Source organism: Pezoporus flaviventris, unplaced genomic scaffold (genome assembly GCF_033815535.1).
Source record: "Pezoporus flaviventris isolate CSIRO_AGI_PZ_B2104156 unplaced genomic scaffold, CSIRO_AGI_Pfla_v1 ptg000350l, whole genome shotgun sequence".
In the NCBI taxonomy this organism is placed as follows: domain Eukaryota; kingdom Metazoa; phylum Chordata; class Aves; order Psittaciformes; family Psittacidae; genus Pezoporus; species Pezoporus flaviventris.
The window spans coordinates 36,218-53,067 of record NW_026892897.1 but is presented as its reverse complement, the minus strand read 5'-3'; the positions used below and the strand labels follow the sequence as shown (position 1 = coordinate 53,067).

The window sequence follows — 16,850 nt, the reverse complement described above, 5'->3', positions numbered from 1 at the left end:
TTCTTGCTCCAGTTGTCACGGCTCTGGTCCAGGCACCTTCTCTGGTATCACAGTGTTAGATAGAGCGAGTTTAACACATTTAGAATCATAGAATCACAGAATAGTTAGGGTTGGAAAGCACCTTAAGATCACCCAGTTCCAGCCCCCTGCCATGGGCAGGGACACCTCACACTAAACCAGGTCACCCAAGGCTTCATCCAACCTGGCCTTGAACACTGCCAGGGATGGAGCATTCACAGCTTCCCTGGGCAACCCATTCCAGTGCCTCACCACCCTCACAGCAAAGAATTTCCTCCTTAGATCCACTCTAAACTTCCCCTGTTTCAGTTTGAACCCGTTACCCCTTGTCCTGTCACTGCAGTCCCTAATGAAGAGTCCCTCCCCAGCATCCCTATAGGCCCCCTTCAGATCCTGGGAGGCTGCTCTGAGGTCTCCATGCAGCTTCTCTTCTCCAGGCTGAACAGCCCCAACTTCCTCAGCCTGTCTTCATACAGGAGGTGCTCCAGCCCCTGCTCATCCTCGTGGCCTCCTCTGGACTTGTTCCAGCAGTTCCATGTCCTTTTCATGTTGAGGACCCCAGAAGTGCACCCAATGCTGCAGGTGAGGTCTCTCACGAGCAGAGCAGAGCAGAGCACAGGGGCAGGATCACCTCCTTGGCCCTGCAGGTCGCGCCCGGTGTGTGCAGGGGAAGCTGTGCACAAGAACCCATCACCGAGCTCCGCTCCGCTCCGCCGTCCCTCTGCTCCCGTGCAGGCGCTGGGTGCAGCCTGGCCCCGGTAGGCCAAGGAACACAACGGCCGGTACCCGGCGAGGAGCGCGGTGAAGCTTTAACCGTCCCCTCCCTAACGCAGTCCCGGCTGAGGCCGCTCCGCAGCCCGGCCCTGGCCCTGGATGCCCCCGAGCTCCTTCCCGACCCGGCGCCCATGGCTCTACCCTCAGCGCTCCCAGGCCGCGTTACCGGTGCCTTGCGGAGGAAATGCCGGAAATCCCTTCCTAAGGAACGCGGCTCCCGGAGGGCACCGAGGGAGGGAGAGAAGGGGAAGGCCCCGGCGGGTGCTCCCGGCCGCGGAGGAGCCCCGGAACGCTGCGGTGCGGGAGGCCCGGCAGAGGCGTCGTGGTGCCGGTGGCTCCGCTCTATCGCCGCCTCTCTATGATCCCCGTGTCCGGGAAGCGCGGCGCGGAGGCGGTGCCGGCAGTAGACGCTCTAGCCTCCGGCGGCGGGGCTGTGCGCGGAGGGAACTCTATGGTGGGCGCTGCGAGGCGAGGCCTCCGCGGGGACTCTATGGTGGTCGCGGCCCGGCCGTGTCCACGGTGCCGCCGGCGCCGCTCTCCTGAGGCGGGCACGGCCGCGGCTCCGGTTCCTCCTCTCCCGGCGGGGCTCTGAGGTAAGAGCGGGCTCCGCCGCTGCGGGGGAGGCCGCCCCCTTCCCCTCCGCCCGCCCGACCCTTTCCATCCCGGCCCCGCTCCGGGGCCTCGGCCAGGCCCGGCCCGGCCAGGCCGCTCCCCCGCTGCAGGCCCGGGCCCGAGGCTCCTCCGCCGCCTCCGTTCCAACCCTCCCCCCGTCCGCCCTCACTGGGCCTCGGGGCTCGGTCGGCGCCGCGGAGGAGCCTCCGGGCCGGTGTGGGGGTCAGCGGGCAGGGCCCGGCGCGGAGCTGTCAGTGAGGGGCAGCGCCGGGGGGGGGGGGTGTAAGGGATAACGGGGGTCCCTGAGCGGGGAGAGCGGGCCTGGCCCCTGGGAGCGGTGGGTACCGGGCGATGGAAGCTGTTGATGGAGGCTGCGCCCCTACCTCGCTTTGACAGGCAGCGGGATCCGTGGTGTCCGTGCGCTGCACCCCGCGGGCTTTCATGGCTGAGGCTGCCGGGGAAGGGGGCACTCGCCGGAGGGGCTGGGGCGGGGAAGGGAACCCATGGGAAGGAGCCAGCGGGACCGGGACCGGGCTCGGGGAGGACGCGGTGCCTCCTGCCTCGGTCTTGCACCAAGCCCGGGGGGAGAGAACGGGAATTCCGACGGGTTCCCAGGCGGGGGGAACCTTCCCCCGGTGCCTGCACGGCAAACCGGAGCGAGCGAGCGAGCGAGCGGGCTGGGCAGCGCGCAGGTGGCCCCGAGCGCTCGGGGGTCGGAGTTCGGCTGTTGGCGTTTAAGGGTAGAATTGTGTGGCCTTGAGGATGGTTTAAGGCTCTGTCGGTATCTGTGGTTTGTAATGGTTGATGATATGTGGGAGATAATAAAACATATACGTTATAAAGCATAGACAGGTCAAATATAATATAGCATTTATAATACTTTAAGGCTTTATCAATATCTGTGTTTTATAATAGTTAATAATACGTGATAGATAATAAAACATACGTTATAAAGCATAGACATATCAAATATAGTATAGTATTTATAATACTTTAAGGCTTTATCAATATCTATATTTTATCATCGTTAATACGTGATAGATAATAAAACATATACGTTAAAAAGCATAGACATATCAAATATAGTATAGTATTTATAATACTTTAAGGCTTTATCAATATCTATATTTTATCATCGTTAATACGTGATAGATAATAAAACATATATGTTATAAAGCATAGACATATCAAATATAGTATAGTATTTATAATACTTTAAGGCTTTATCAATATCTATATTTTATCATAGTTAATACGTGATAGATAATAAAACATACATTATAAAGCATAGACATGATATCAAATATAATATAGTATTTATAATACTTTAAGACTTTATAAATATATATTTTATATTTAATAATTTTAATAATATAAATTATAAAACAAAAAAACATAAATATAATAAGACTTTACAAATATATATTTGATAAAATTCAATAATTTATAATGTATAAATAACAAATTATACAGAAATTATGTGAAAAATAGTAAATATAATATTTACAATCCTTTAGGTCTTTATAAATATATATTCTATAATATTTAATAATATATAAATAACATAAATTACAAGATATAGAAATGATATAAAAGTTAATAAATACAATACTTATAATACTTTAAGACTTTACAAAGTCCTAAAAAGAACCCCCAAACCTCGGTTGCCTCTTGCTGTGTTTCAGCACCCAGACACCACTGAGACCTTTCCTCTGCTAGGTTGAAAGGGCAGAAGAGGACTTGGTGCCTTCCTTTGGTGCTCGCTTCCCTTTGCCTTCCTTTAGATGCCACCTGCTTGCTCTTTGCCTCCTGTGGCAGGAGCTCCCCGGGCAGGGCAGGAGAGCAGGGGCCTCGGGTTTCTTCTCTTTGAATGGAGCTTCCTCAGCCCTTTAGGTTTGGCTTTGTGGTCCTTGAGGGGTGGTTCAGCCGGAGGAGCATCGCATTAGGAGGGGGCCTGTGGGCTTCAGCTTGCCCACAGTGAAAGGCAAGGTTCCTGTTCCTGCCTAAAGGGAAGAAGTGTTTGAAGCTCCAGTGTTTCTTTGGCTGGAGAGAGGTGATGCAGAGCCCTTCAGACCCCGCTTCCCGATGATGCTCTTGCAGAATCCTTTCATATCAGCATGGAATGGTTTGGGTTGGAAAGGACCTGAAGCTCATCCAGTTCCAGCCCCCTGCCAAGGGCAGGGACACCTCCCACTAAACCAGGACACCCAAGGCTTCATCCAACCTGGCCTTGAACACTGCCAGGGATGGAGCATTCCCAACCTCCCTGGGCAACCCATTCCAGTGCCTCAGCACCCTCACAGCAAAGAATTTCCTCCTTTGATCCACTCTAAACTTCCCCTGTTTCAGTTTGAACCCGTTACCCCTTGTCCTGTCACTGCAGTCCCTAATGAAGAGTCCCTCCCCAGCATCCCTATAGGCCCTTTCATTTCAGCTGAGTTACTTGTGAGCACTGATTTCCTTCTGAAAAGCACCGTCCATACCTATCTGCTCACTAAATGGTTTTCCTGCAGGCTGGAACCACAGTTATTCCCTGGCTAATAAATCATCGTGTGCTGCTTTTATGAATTCCCCCCTTGCCTGCGCTCTGTGACATGGAAAACTCTTCTTTCACCCCAAAACTATGCAGCTGGTTTCAGCTAGACATGTGCTAGTGTTGAAAGTGCTTGTAACTGTGTAAAATGATGAAGCCCCGCTGCAGTTTCCATCTTTGGTGCTGAGGACTTGCAGGTTGGAGGTCTCCATTGGCCCTGGCTGGTGGAGGGTGTTCACAGGCAGCCATTCCAATGGGAAAGCCATGGTTTTCCAGGTAAAGGGGTTGTTTTAACAGGGTAGAGGCGTGTTGAGTCTTCTTGTGGGACAGGGGCCAGAGCGTGCTTGCACCTCCTTTACTCGCTGGAGGATGAGATGCAGTCGTCATTGACACCTTGTTACAATCACTTGCTAACCCTTAATACCTTATTAATACCCTTTCACTGAATCAGTAGGTGTTGGGTTAATGCTTAGCCCGATATTACAGAGGAAGCAAAGATGAAGGAAACTTGAGCATCAAGTTTACCATGGGAGATGCTTTACCTTTGATTCCTGTAAGCAGGACTTCACGCCTCGGAGAGAAAGAGCAGCAAAACCCTTTGTGCTTTGCCCCTGCTTTGTTTCATATCTTTGGGTGGTTTCATATCTGTTGGTTTCATTGTTTCTTGCAGTCGATCTTGCTGCTGTTTCCAGTCCTTCCTGGGACGAGAAAGCAGAGCAAACCAGTAAGAGAGGGGAAGGCAGCGTGTGGTTTAGCACTACAGAAATGACCGGGGTGTTTCTGTTGCACTGGAAACGTGTGTTCGTTTCTGCTGTTGACTGGATTTCAGTTTGACAGTGCCCTGTTTACTTGTGACACTTGCCAGGTCTCCCTTTGCAGGGGTACAAAAGGTAATTGTCCTTCATAAGAAGCTAAAGCAGCTTAGAGGGGATGCGGAATCATGTCCCTTCTTTGTGCTTGTTGTTGGTTCTGCTCTTTATCCTTTATAGCTTCAGTATGTTTAAATGACAGGCAGAGAGAGCTGGGCTGGGGCAGCCTGGAGAAGAGAAGGCTCCTCAAGGGGAGACCTGAGAGCAGCTCCAGTGCCTAAAGGGGCTGCAGGAAACCCAGAGAGGGGCCTGGGACAAGGGATGTAGGGATGGGACAAGGGGAATGGCTTGAACCTGCCCGAGGGGAGACTGAGATGAGCTCTTAGGCAGAAGCTCTTCCCTGGGAGGGTGCTGAGGCGCTGGCACAGGGTGCCCAGAGAAGCTGTGGCTGCCCCATCCCTGGCAGTGTTCAAGGCCAGGTTGGACACAGGGGCTTGGAGCACCCTGCTCCAGTGGAAGGGGTCCCTGCCTGTGGCAGGGGTTGGAGCTGGAGGAGCTTTAAGCTCCCTTCAACCCAAACTAGCCTGGGATTGTGGGGAATTACTTTAGATCCCAGCTCCCATTCCTTAACAAAGGAATGAGCAAATAAAAAGCCCCAGTCAGATTTCCTGATGTTCAGGTGGGCTCTGCAGCAGCTGGAGAAAGCAACTGTTGGAATCCCATCGCTCCACTCCCCCTGGAGCTGGGTGTCAGGCTCTGATTCACGCTCCTGACCCTTGCATTAGCACCAGCAGCAACGTGATAAGCTGAGATCGTTTTGATTAAGCTGAGGGATTCCAGAAGCTGGGAACAGCTGAAGCACTGCCTGGCTCCTGTGAGCTCTTATTGCAGGGCGAAGCCCTCATTTTTACTGTGGGCAAACTGGTTTACGTGCATGGACATAAGTACGTTGGGAAGCTGGATCATGTGCTGGAGGACGTTTGTTCCATGCTATGGCTTCATGTGTCACCCAGCCATGAGGTTTGCCTCCACAGAGTTCTGGATTAGTAACTTCCTCGAGTGGGAGGGGAGTGAGGATTGCAAGAGCAAGGTTCTGGTCTTGGTGTCCGTTGACTTTCCCCCCCTCCCCGAGCCGACGTCAGGCGGCGAGAGCTGTGGTTGATCTCGGTAGGGAAAAAGCAATGACTCACGTTTCCACAGAAGGAGCTGTAATTTCCAGTCTCATAGCAACTGTCCCTTCAACAGCTTCAAACCTCCTGTGACAAAACGTTGAACGCTCACCCAGCATCTCGTAATGCTCCAGGCTGGTCCCCCCCCACCTCCGCCAGCCCAAAGCATGCGTTTAACATCCCTGTATCCCCCACTGTCAGAGGGGGGGTGATGCCAAGATGTTGAACAGGTAAATAGGAAGTCATTGGAATGACAGCAATGTGATTGGATTGCATGGAGACCCAGTGACTGCTGCAGGGTTTAAAACTCAAACCTGTGTGCTCTCTGCTTTGATTGGAATCCCTGGTCTGGCTTTGCACCCCTTCAGATGGTTTCAGATAGGTTTGGCTGGTAGCTTGGGTAACATATTTTGGGGAACTCTTTTCCTTACAGCAAGGCAGTCTTTAGTAGCAATGCTTTATCTCGGTTGTCTTCCTAAACCTCATGACTTGACTTTATTTTTAGGAAGAAAACAGGAAATTCAGTCAATACATGTGACAGCAGATGGCTGCCCCGGTGCTGACAGAGGCTTGGATGCAGGTGGTGGTCAGGGGAACACAGTTCCCTGTTCCAAGCAGGGATTTGTGCTGCTCTGAGGCCTCAGGGCGAGTCCATGGAAAGGACCCACCGTGGCCTTCCCCTCGTGCTCCTGGGAGAGCATGAAATGTCTGACTCAAAGCTTTATGCACAGAGAGCCTGTAAAGTAACCCTGGAAGCTGGGCACCCATCTGGTGGTCACGTTTCTCATGAACTGAATGGAACCCCTTGCTTTTCTTGCAGTTGATTATGGAAGAGGTGCACAAGAGCAGCAGTACCAGTTCAGTGTCGCCTTCACAAACGTCAGCTGTACAAGGTACAACACTACAGGCAGCTCAGCTCTCTCATATTGCTCAACAGGTAAAGCCTGGGCCAAATCTCAGCACACATTTGAGGTAGCTAAGAGCTGGTTTTTTAGGTACTACAAACTGTAGGGATTCTTGACTCCTAGAAACGCACAGAGAAGAAAGAACAAAAGAAAGTTGAGAGGAATGGATCTGGTTGGTGATGGATGACCCCAAATGGCTTGTACCCAAAAGGCCAGAATGAAGCGTGCTTGTACAAAGTGAGCTGTGCCTCCTTTGAAAGCCTTGTTGACCCAACATAAGGGGGCTGCTCAGTGATGAATCGAGGAGCTGATTTTCATTTCTTTCTGAAGAAGTATTTATAGCTCCTTTTGTAGTAATGGCAATCCTGGGTGCTCAGCACCATGGAAACACTTGGATTTTAGCCCAACGTGAATACATTTCATGCAATAAATCTTACGAAGTCGGAAATGTGACATAAAAGTAACTTCCCTTTCAAAGCTTTAGCCTGAATTCCTCCTGATTCCACTTTCTGCATTGGAAAGAGCATCTCTGTCCAGGCGCTCTGCTCCCAGCCCTGAAGAACACTTTTCAGCTCATCCCCTGGTCACCCTGCGGAGGCAGCTTGGATTTTGATGCAGGATTTAGGTACTTCCTGAGGCAAAGACAGGGTAGAAGACCAGCAAACGTCCTGCTGTTTGCTCCAAGGCTGGTTTTCTGCTCTGCTTTTGTATAAAGGTGCCAATGTGTAACTTAATGTATGGTACAGAAAGTAATATTAAATGGACAGTTAGCAGTGTGAGTTGTAATGGTCCCTTCATCTTGTCCTCTATTTCAGATTAATAAAAGTAGTGAAGACAGTTGGTGAGGGAAAGGGTTGTTCATTCATGCTTCTGCGTGTATGAGCTTGAATCAGTTTTTAACTGCAAAGTTCAACATCAGAAATGCAAATCTGGAATGGAAGAAGCATTTTCTATAGGGCTAGCAGTAACGTTCAGCTTTTCTTGCCAGTTAAACCTAGATCCCAGCCACAGCACGCATTGAAATGGATAGTTTTAAACCATGAAAGAGCAGATGCTGTTGGTGTGATTTGCAAAACCCTGCTCTTTGTTCTTCCTTGTCCAGAGCCTGCACACCTTATCTCCTCCAGTTGCCTTTTATCTCCCTCTAGTTACAGCCCTTGTGCCTTGAACTTTCTAAGTAGCTGGGTCAGCTTTTGCTATGCTTCACTCTTGTGATTTCTTCGGTGTGAAATCTTTGAACCATGGCCTCGTACTGCTTGCTTTAAAAACAGTAACTCCAAGACCACCAAATCTGTGCATTATTCAGGCTGCCTTCTGCATCACTGGAGTGCTGTAAGTCTGACCTGTCCTAAGCCCTCAGTCTTGTGGGTCCTTTCACCTCCATTTAGGTTTTAGTGCCCTGAATTCCCATTAACTTTCGTGAGAATGGAGGCTACTTATTAGGCACTTCTGTTCCTGCTTGTCTAAGTTGTGGTTCATTTACAGCTGCACATATTAAAAGCTGCAGCATTTGAATCATCTGCACATAATGCTGTGTATTTGATTTCCCCCCTAAGGCAAACGTGTAACTGATGAAACAGGCTTTTTTGGATGCAGATACCTATCTCAGAAATGTGCATCTTTAAAGGATATCTTTATGACTTAATTAGACTTGAAAGAAGCTTCTGCTAATGCATGTTCTCCCCTCGTTTTCCTACATGTAGATGCACTTTGTGGATCCTGTGGCACAAACGCTTGTGGTAATGATTCTTTGCTTTGTTGTAGATGTCTCTAAGAGGTCCTGCACCCCTGACAGTCGTTCAGCTTCCTGGAGAGCAAGTCCAGGTCCAGGGAGTCATTCAGACAGCTCAGTCCTCTTCTGTAATCCACTCACCTCAGGTGCAAACCGTGCAGGTAGGTACAGAATGTCTGTTAAATAACCAAGGATCCTGTTTTCTGTAGGTGAGAGGACTTGTAAAGGCTTGCCTGCCTTGGCTAGCTCTGCCACGGCGCAGCCTGGCTGGCTCTGCTGTAAGAGACAGTGAGTAGGCAAGTGACAGAATTTAGGGGATATGTTGTTCTTAATGGTTTCTTGAGGCCTGAAATGACTTGTGATGCTAAAATTGCCTTTGGAGTGGAAATGAAACTATTTGACATTGCCTCCCTTCGTAATCCCCCCCCCAAACAAACCCACAGTGCTCTACGTAGTGCTCTTAACAGACATTGCAACCAGTGTGTTGTAATACCCAGACGAGGAGAGTGTGGAATGACCAAGTGAATTAAACCGTGTGTTAGGAAAAGGGGGACCTGAATGGGGGTGCATGAGCTGGTCCTTGCTCCCCTCCTGTACACTTGAACTCCCTTTCTGTGGTACTGAGGATTCTGCTTGTTTCTCGTGCTCGTGTGCCTCAGGGAGTTCACAGGCGAGCCTGTTACTGCTTCAGTCGGTTCTTGGCTGCAGAGAGCCCTCAGGACAGCCCAGCACTGGAGTTAAACTGTGCAGCAACTGCACTGCTCAGCCAAATGCCTGCAAGAACTGGGCTAAAAGGCATTGATTCGTCCCTGATCCTTTTGTACTGTGCTTATCTCTTCGTACAACATTAAAGTGATAAACCTTGGAAAGGAAACCTGTAATGCGTTTTCAGCCCTCATTGTTCCCATAACATCAGAGCATGGAAAACACCTTCCACTTTGCTGAGAGCAGCCAAGTGGCTGCTGCAGTAGGTTGTGGTTCCTTGAGTCTCCAGTCACCCCTCTCCTATCATGGTGTTCTAGCGGCAGGGTCCCCACTGACTGAGCTCTTTCCTTTCTTTCCCTGTCATTTATGAACACTTTGACCTTGTTGCCCAAAGGTGGGGAGGAAAAATAGCACAGGAGGAGCTTTCTGATGGGAGCTCGCTCCTGCCTCTGTAACAGCAGCTGAGGGTTGCTTTTCCCAGAGCTGTTTGCATTCTTCCTGCCTTGTTGTTGCTGACACACACATAAGTACAAGTGAATGTTCTGTTGGCTTGTATTTAATAAGGAGCATCAGAGATAAGAGAGCTCTTGCCAGCTGGCTGGGGACACAGTGGAATAAGGAGAAAACCATAGATAACACTTTGCACTCTTACTCCCCGCTGCCTTAAATGGTCTTTTCAGTTGACTCTTCCATTCCCAGCAGCAAAATGCACTGCTCTTCTGTCTGCACAAAGGTTTCAGGTGCCTTATATGTTTGTCTCCATACAGAAATGCTGTTCTTTCCTTTCCCACCAGCGCCTCAGACCAATTGATGTGTGGGAGCGGCTCACCTATTCATCAGCTGATAAGATAGTTTGGCTTGTGTGATGTGTATGGAAAGAAACCATTCCTGTTTCTTCACCCTGGCTTGATTAATCCCACAGTTTGATCCAGCTAAAACAGCTGCCTTCAAATAGTGGGCGTTTACCAGCTTTTAATGGGATAAAAGAGTTTGGGAGCTTTCTTTTTTGGGGGGGAGGAGAAGGGATTTGTGTCATTAGGACCTCGCTGACAATCTCTGATAATTGCTACAAATAGCTGAAAACACTGAAACTAGAAATCCCCTTTTTTTGGGGTTTCTCTCTTTGTAATCAGCTGCACTTGTGTAGTGTTCAAGCAGCTTTAGCTGGTACACGAGTACAGTGTGTAACCTCATGCGGGGGTTTCGGTTGCAGTGTGCCAGATAACCCCATTGCTTGTCTCTTTTAGGTCTCTTCTTTGTCTGAGAGTGAAGATTCTCAGGATTCATCAGATAGCATAGGCTCCTCACAGAAAGCTCGAGGCATCTTAGCTCGCCGTCCTTCCTACCGGTAAGTCCAGCAGGGAGTAGCTTTTGTACCTTTGAGACCAAAAGAGCAACTTCTTTCAATAGCTTCCTATATTCTGTTTTCTTTCTCTTGAAACAGGCACTGGGCCTGTTGCATGCAGTAGACATTTGGGGGATGCTCCCCAGTCCTGCTTCTGCCACTGCTTTTCAGTTATAGAATCATAGAATAGTTAGGGTTGGAAAGGACCTTAAGATCACCCAGTTCCAACCCCCCTGCCATGGGCAGGGACACCTCACATAAACCACATCATCCAAGGCCTCATCCAACCTGGTCTTGAGCACTGCCAGGGATGGAGCATTCCCAACCTCCCTGAGCAACCCATTCCAGTGCCTCAGCACCCTCACAGCAAAGAATTTCCTCCTTAGATCCAATCTAGTTCTTGACTGTTTGCTCTTCTTAGTGCTTTCTGATGGTTTGGTCTCCTTTTGAGCTATGCATCGAGACAAACGATTTCAGAGGGATTTGACTGTTTTGCCTGCAGTCAAAAACAGTGGGGGAAAAGAGCAATTCTGACTCCTCAGGATAGGAAACCAGGAGGTGTAAGCAGAGCTTCTGAAGGAGAGCTGGTTACCCTGCAGGTTTGGGATCAGGAGTTCTCAGTTCTGCTTTTCTCTTCGTGGAACTGCCACTAAATCATGATTTGGCCTGGGGTAAAACATATAAAATTCACACTTCCCTTGGTGGCTCTTATAAAGAGAGATGTGTCTGTTTTCATAGGGTCTTGTTACACAGGACACAGGCTGTGTGAGGGGCTGTGCAAGAGCTGCATTAAATGCAGGGAAAAGTAAAGTTCCTGTGTACTGACAGAGCAGGTGGTTAAACTTTTCTATAGTAATCTACCCTTTTTAGCTTATTCTGACACCAGGCAGAGCAAACTGGGTGTAACTGGATAACGAAAGCCTATTCTTGAGAGACATAAAGACCAAGTTGTAAATCAGAAGATAGCTCTCAACAGCCCACTGACATATCCCTGGAAGAGGTTTATGGTGGAAACTCTGATGCAGCTTTCCCTCCAGTGCCATGATGCAGCTGCAGTGCTGGTGTTCAGCACCCAGCTTGCTGGGGGTGACTGAAATGTGCTGTAAACGGGGCAGGTTTGTCACCGTGCAGTGATTTTTTTCCCTAGGTTTAGAACTGAGAAACTTCTCTTTCATAGGAAAATCCTGAAGGATCTTTCTTCTGAAGATACACGTGACAGAAAAGGAGATGAGGAGAGTCCTGGTGTCTCTACTGTTACATCTATGTCCGTTCCCACACCCATCTACCAGACAAGCACTGGGCAGTACAGTAAGTTACCACGAAACATGTGCCTAACTGGACACATTTTATTCAGCTTGCTTCAAAATACAGATTCTCTTTGTGGTATATATCTGAGCAAGATGAAACTCAAAAGGTTTGGTTATTTGTTTAACAGTTAGTAACAGTCCTGTGGATGGAAGCAGACTGGTATCTCAAGGCTCCAGATAAACTCAGGGCTTTTATCTTTTCTTTTTTGCTCATTTAAGACATTCAGAGGATGTTGTTATGAAATGCATGGCAGTGTTCTAGTGTTAGAGCTAGTCCAAAACCTAAGATAAGTGAAGATACCATTATATATATCACAAGGCCACACCAAAGGCTGTTCCTGTGCTATCAGTAAGGTAGCAGTTTGTTCCTTTGATTTTACCCCAAAGCACAACTGGAGCACGTCCTCTCCATCCCTGTTCTCTGAGCTGGATGCTCCTCCAGCTGCAACCCCTGCCACGGGCAGGGACCCCTTCCACTAGAGCAGCTTGCTCCAAGCCCCTGTGTCCAACCTGGCCTTGAGCACTGCAAGGGATGGGGCAGCCACAGCTTCTCTGGGCACCCTGTGCCAGCGCCTCAGCACCCTCCCAGGGAAGAGCTTCTGCCTAAGAGCTCATCTCAGTCTCCCCTCTGGCAGGTTAAAGCCATTCCCCTTGGCCTGTCCCTACAGGCCCTTGTCCAAAGCCCCTCTCTGGGTTTCCTGCAGCCCCTTTAGGCTCTGGAGCTGCTCTAAGGTCTCCCCTTGAGGAGCCTTCTCTTCTCCAGGCTGCCCTGCCTTTGTATTTCACTCTGTACAAAGGTTGTTGAGCGAGTTCCTTTTCCTTTCAAGTTGCCATTGCTGCCAATGGCTTGCAGCTGGCCAGCCCGGGCGCTGACGGCGTGCAGGGTCTGCAGACACTGACGATGGCCAACGCTGGTGGTGCTCAGCCTGGCACGACGATCCTGCAGTATGCCCAGACATCGGATGGGCAACAGATCCTTGTCCCCAGCAACCAGGTGGTGGTGCAGAGTGAGTACAGCCTCTGGAAGCGGTGTGACGTTAGCCTTAACGCGAGTCCGACCCGGCCACGTGCTGATGTCCTGTGCTCTTCTCCCAACAGCTGCCTCAGGGGACATGCAGACCTACCAGATCCGCACCACCCCGACCACCACCTCCCTGCCCCAGACCGTGGTGATGACATCTCCTGTCACCCTGACGTCGCAGACGAGTAAGACGGATGACCCACAGTTGAAACGAGAGATACGGCTGATGAAGAACAGGTAGGGGACTGCACGTGGGCTGCTGGGGGGTTGGTATTTCATGTGCTGAAAGGCATCCTCAAAGGGCAAACTGCATCCTGCAAACTAATATTACTGATTGTCCCCTCACTGAAGGGTGAATTGTCCACTGAAAAGTAGGGAATTCAGGCCAAAACGTGCCCCGTGTTCTGTCCTGCACAGCTTGGAGAAAACGAATTGGGTTTTCCCTGCAGATTGGCTGCCACACGTGGTACCAATTTCATGCTGTCTGCCTATAGAATAGAATCATAGAATAGTTAGGGTTGGAAAGGACCTGAAGCTCATCCAGTTCCAACCCCCCGCCATGGGCAGGGACACCTCACACTAAACCAGGTCACCCAAGGCTCTGTCCAACCTGGCCTTGAACACCGCCAGGGATGGAGCATTCCCAACCTCCCTGGGCAACCCATTCCAGTGCCTCAGCACCCTCACAGCAAAGAATTTCCTCCTTAGATCCAATCTAAACTTCCCCTGTTTCAGTTTGAACCCGTTACCCCTTGTCCTGTCACTGCAGTCCCTAATGAAGAGTCCCTCCCCAGCATCCCTACAGCCCCCTTCAGATACTGGAAGCTGCTCTGAGGTCTCCACGCAGCTTCTCTTCTCCAGGCTGAACAGCCCCAACTTCCTCAGCCTGTCTTCATACAGGAGGTGCTCCAGCCCCTGCTCATCCTCGAGGCCTCCTCTGGACTTGTTCCAACAGTTCCATGTCCTTTTTATGTTGAGGACACCAGAACTGCACCCAATGCTCCAGGTGAGGTCTCACAAGAGCAGAGCAGAGGGGCAGGATCACCTCCTTGGGCCTGCTGGTCACGCTCCTTTTGATGCAGCCCAGGACACATCATGCGCTTTCCAGCCCATGCTGTTCACAATGACACTGCCAGCTCCCTCCTCTCATAGTGATCAGCATCACCACATGCAGGAAGCAGAAACATCCCAGCTCTAAACTCAGCAATCCCTTCTGCTTGTGTGTTCCAGAGAAGCTGCTCGAGAATGCCGTAGAAAGAAGAAGGAGTACGTGAAATGCCTGGAAAATCGAGTTGCGGTCCTGGAAAACCAGAACAAAACTCTCATTGAAGAGTTAAAAACTTTGAAAGATCTTTACTGTCATAAAAGCGTGTAAGAAAAGGAGGTGAAACTTTGGACTCTTTACATTTCAGAGGAGAAATTCTTTTTTTTTTATACGGGATTTTTTAACCTCTAGACGAAAGGTCAAAAATTGAAACTTTTCTACCTAGATTTCACAGCTTCAAGACTCTGGAGATTTTATTTGGTGACAAAGTACAAGAAAGGAAACAGGAAAACCTCACCCAAAATCCCTGCTGGCACAACTGGAAACGTTCTGAAGTCACGATTGCACCGACAGTAAAGGACGGTCCCGTTTTACAGGGCAGGCGGGTAGAGTTCCTTCCCGTACCTCTTGTAACGGAGGCAGTAGTTGGTTACAGTGGATGACGTGGAATCCTTGCCATAGTGGACATTAGTAGGAACATTTATAACCAGTTTATGTTTTGATTTCTTACTCTTTTATTCTTTCCCAGTTCTTTTGCTTTCAGTTCTTTGTATGTAAATAGGTTTGGTTGAAGCTGGCGGTTGTTCGTTACGGGCGCAGACGCTAACCAGGAGCTCCTGCTTCGCTCGAGGTATCAATCACGTTTCCTCTTTCTCAGCTGAGTTACAAAAGTTGGGGTTTTCTTTTCAACCTTTGCTGTGTTGATCGCATTTGGGAAGGAGCTGCAGCAAGCAGCCAGAGGCCGAGTCCTGACCATGTCCGAGGCATGTGAAAGGTGTTGGCTTGCCCTAAGAGGACTCAACGCATCCAGTTATTCCCTAGTGCAGCGTGGAAGAGCAAGTACTGGTGAAGAAGAGCTGAAGAATGATTTCACAATAGGTTGCTCTTAGTTGCTGGGCATGGGAAACACCTAGAATTGAGAAACAACCACGTGCTGCCTATAAACACAATGAAACACTCGTTGCTGCTTCTGCCTGGAGGCTCTTCTGTGCTTTGGGACGTTGAAACCAAATGCTAAAACACACAAGTGGAAGATGTATACCAAAGGGTTACTGAGGTTCTAATATAGGGTTTCTATGCTGAAAGCAGTGCAACATTGCCGGGCTGATTTTGTAAGGTAGGTGATATTTTGCAAAGCAATGGTATCTTTGTAAGCAAATACTTTATTGCAAACAGGTAGATGGGTGGTATATTTTGTAGCTAAATTGTGATCTTTCCAGATGCTGAAATTGAGTTTATATACGTATTTTGACAGTTTCTATATTTCATTTTAGTAAGCAAATGAAATATTTTGTGAAGAAGCAGATTTTCGAGCATATATTTTTATGGATAGTACAAAGTCAAAGGAGATCCTCTTTGGTGTAGGAGATATTTGAATTAATTTTGTATGTCTGTAGGCAACTTGCAAAAAAAGAAAAACTAAAAAAAGGGATCCTAGGGAATATTGGGAAAACAAAAAGAGGAGGAAAAAAAACAAACAACAACCCAAGAGATCAGGGCTTTTGATTCCCCACACTTGCTGATATCTGCACGTTCGATGTGGTCACTGCCAAGAGATTCCAGTTGGATTTTCGTCGGTTCCAGGTGGCAGTGAAGTGCTTGACATGATCAGGACTCTTTTGGGGGTGGAATCTCCATTCGTGGGGATACCCAAAAGCTGCCTGGCCGAGGCCCTGGGCCGCCGGCTCGAGCAGGGGGTGGGAGGCAGCGAGCTCCCGAGGTGCCGTCCCACCTCCCCTCTCCTGTGATCCTGCGAGATGTGTATGCAGTGCTTATTGCATGAATAATAACTACACTGTTTTCCATAGTTAGGATCGAATCCTGCTTCCAGTTATGTCAGCGGGAATTGCACTATGGACTATGCTATTCAAAAGGTGTTAGAGCTCCGTGTGCGTGTGTTGTGCTAGCTCCGAGCTGAAGGCAGTCCAGAGGTCTGCTCGCTCCCCGGCTGTGTACTGCTTCTCATACGGTCAGTCAGTATGTTTTATTTGCCTCATCTTGGAATTCGTGGACTTCTGGGCAAGCAGAGCTCTTTGCAAGCGGGATGAGGAAGACAGCATTCCACAATCATGGTGTTAGTGAGCTGTAAAGCCACCTTTCTCTCTGCAGTTTGGGGGATTGTTACGGACGTTTCCTTTAGGCCAAACTGGAGAACCCGTTTCTGTTCGTGGTCATGTCAGAAAAAGGGGGGTGCTTTCATTGCACATCAGAAAAGAGTGAACAGGGCGAAGGTGTTTGTAGGGAACTGCTCCAGAAGAAGGTGTTCCGTGCCTCCTGGTTCTGTTAGTGGGATTTCAGGAAGAAGGAAGCCGTGGGACGTGGTTGGCGCCTCTGGGAACCGGACCCTCTCGCTCCGTCCCCCATCAGGTCTGTGTGTATGGTGAAGAGGGTTTGACCTACAGTACTGCAGCCAATTTGGGAACTCCTGTGTATGGTTTGTGATCCTCACCGTGTGCTGTTGTTCCTTGACCTTCTTTTGTAATACAGGATAACAAGAATAATTAAAGCTATCAAGTGTTAAGACTGTCACAGAATGGTGGCCCATTCTTTCTGTGTTCAGCGAGTCGTGCTGCCAGACATCACGTTAGTACCTTTTTATCCTCTTAAAATAAGTGGTTTTTGGAAAGAGCAGCTTATTTTTCATCATGGAAGTATT

The 16,850-nt window shown here is 49.3% G+C and overlaps 1 protein-coding gene across 2 annotated transcripts; it reads left to right on the top strand.

Annotated features, from left to right (window-relative positions):
• The first annotated feature begins 1,240 nt into the window (after positions 1-1,240).
• ATF1 (activating transcription factor 1) lies at positions 1,241-15,595 on the top strand. Of its 2 annotated transcripts, XM_061443327.1 has the most exons (8): positions 1,241-1,246; positions 6,736-6,852; positions 8,585-8,713; positions 10,505-10,605; positions 11,780-11,910; positions 12,737-12,916; positions 13,008-13,167; positions 14,161-15,595. In XM_061443327.1, the coding sequence occupies exons 1-8, from the start codon at positions 1,244-1,246 to the stop codon at positions 14,303-14,305; spliced, it is 966 nt and encodes a 321-aa protein (XP_061299311.1). In that variant the 5' UTR covers positions 1,241-1,243; the 3' UTR covers positions 14,306-15,595. The 2 variants fall into 2 exon arrangements, with proteins under 2 accessions (XP_061299311.1, XP_061299313.1); XM_061443329.1 differs by lacking the exon at positions 1,241-1,246 and having other exon boundaries at positions 6,672-6,808.
• The last annotated feature ends 1,255 nt before the right edge of the window (positions 15,596-16,850 follow it).

What these genes read in the sequence shown, in the direction of transcription:
- ATF1 (XM_061443327.1), top strand. An exon ending in CTCAGGTGCAAACCGTGCAG is followed by an intron (nt 8,714 to 10,504) that starts GTAGGTACAGAA and finishes TGTCTCTTTTAG; the next exon opens with GTCTCTTCTTTGTCTGAGAG. An exon ending in GACAAGCACTGGGCAGTACA is followed by an intron (nt 11,911 to 12,736) that starts GTAAGTTACCAC and finishes TTTCCTTTCAAG; the next exon opens with TTGCCATTGCTGCCAATGGC.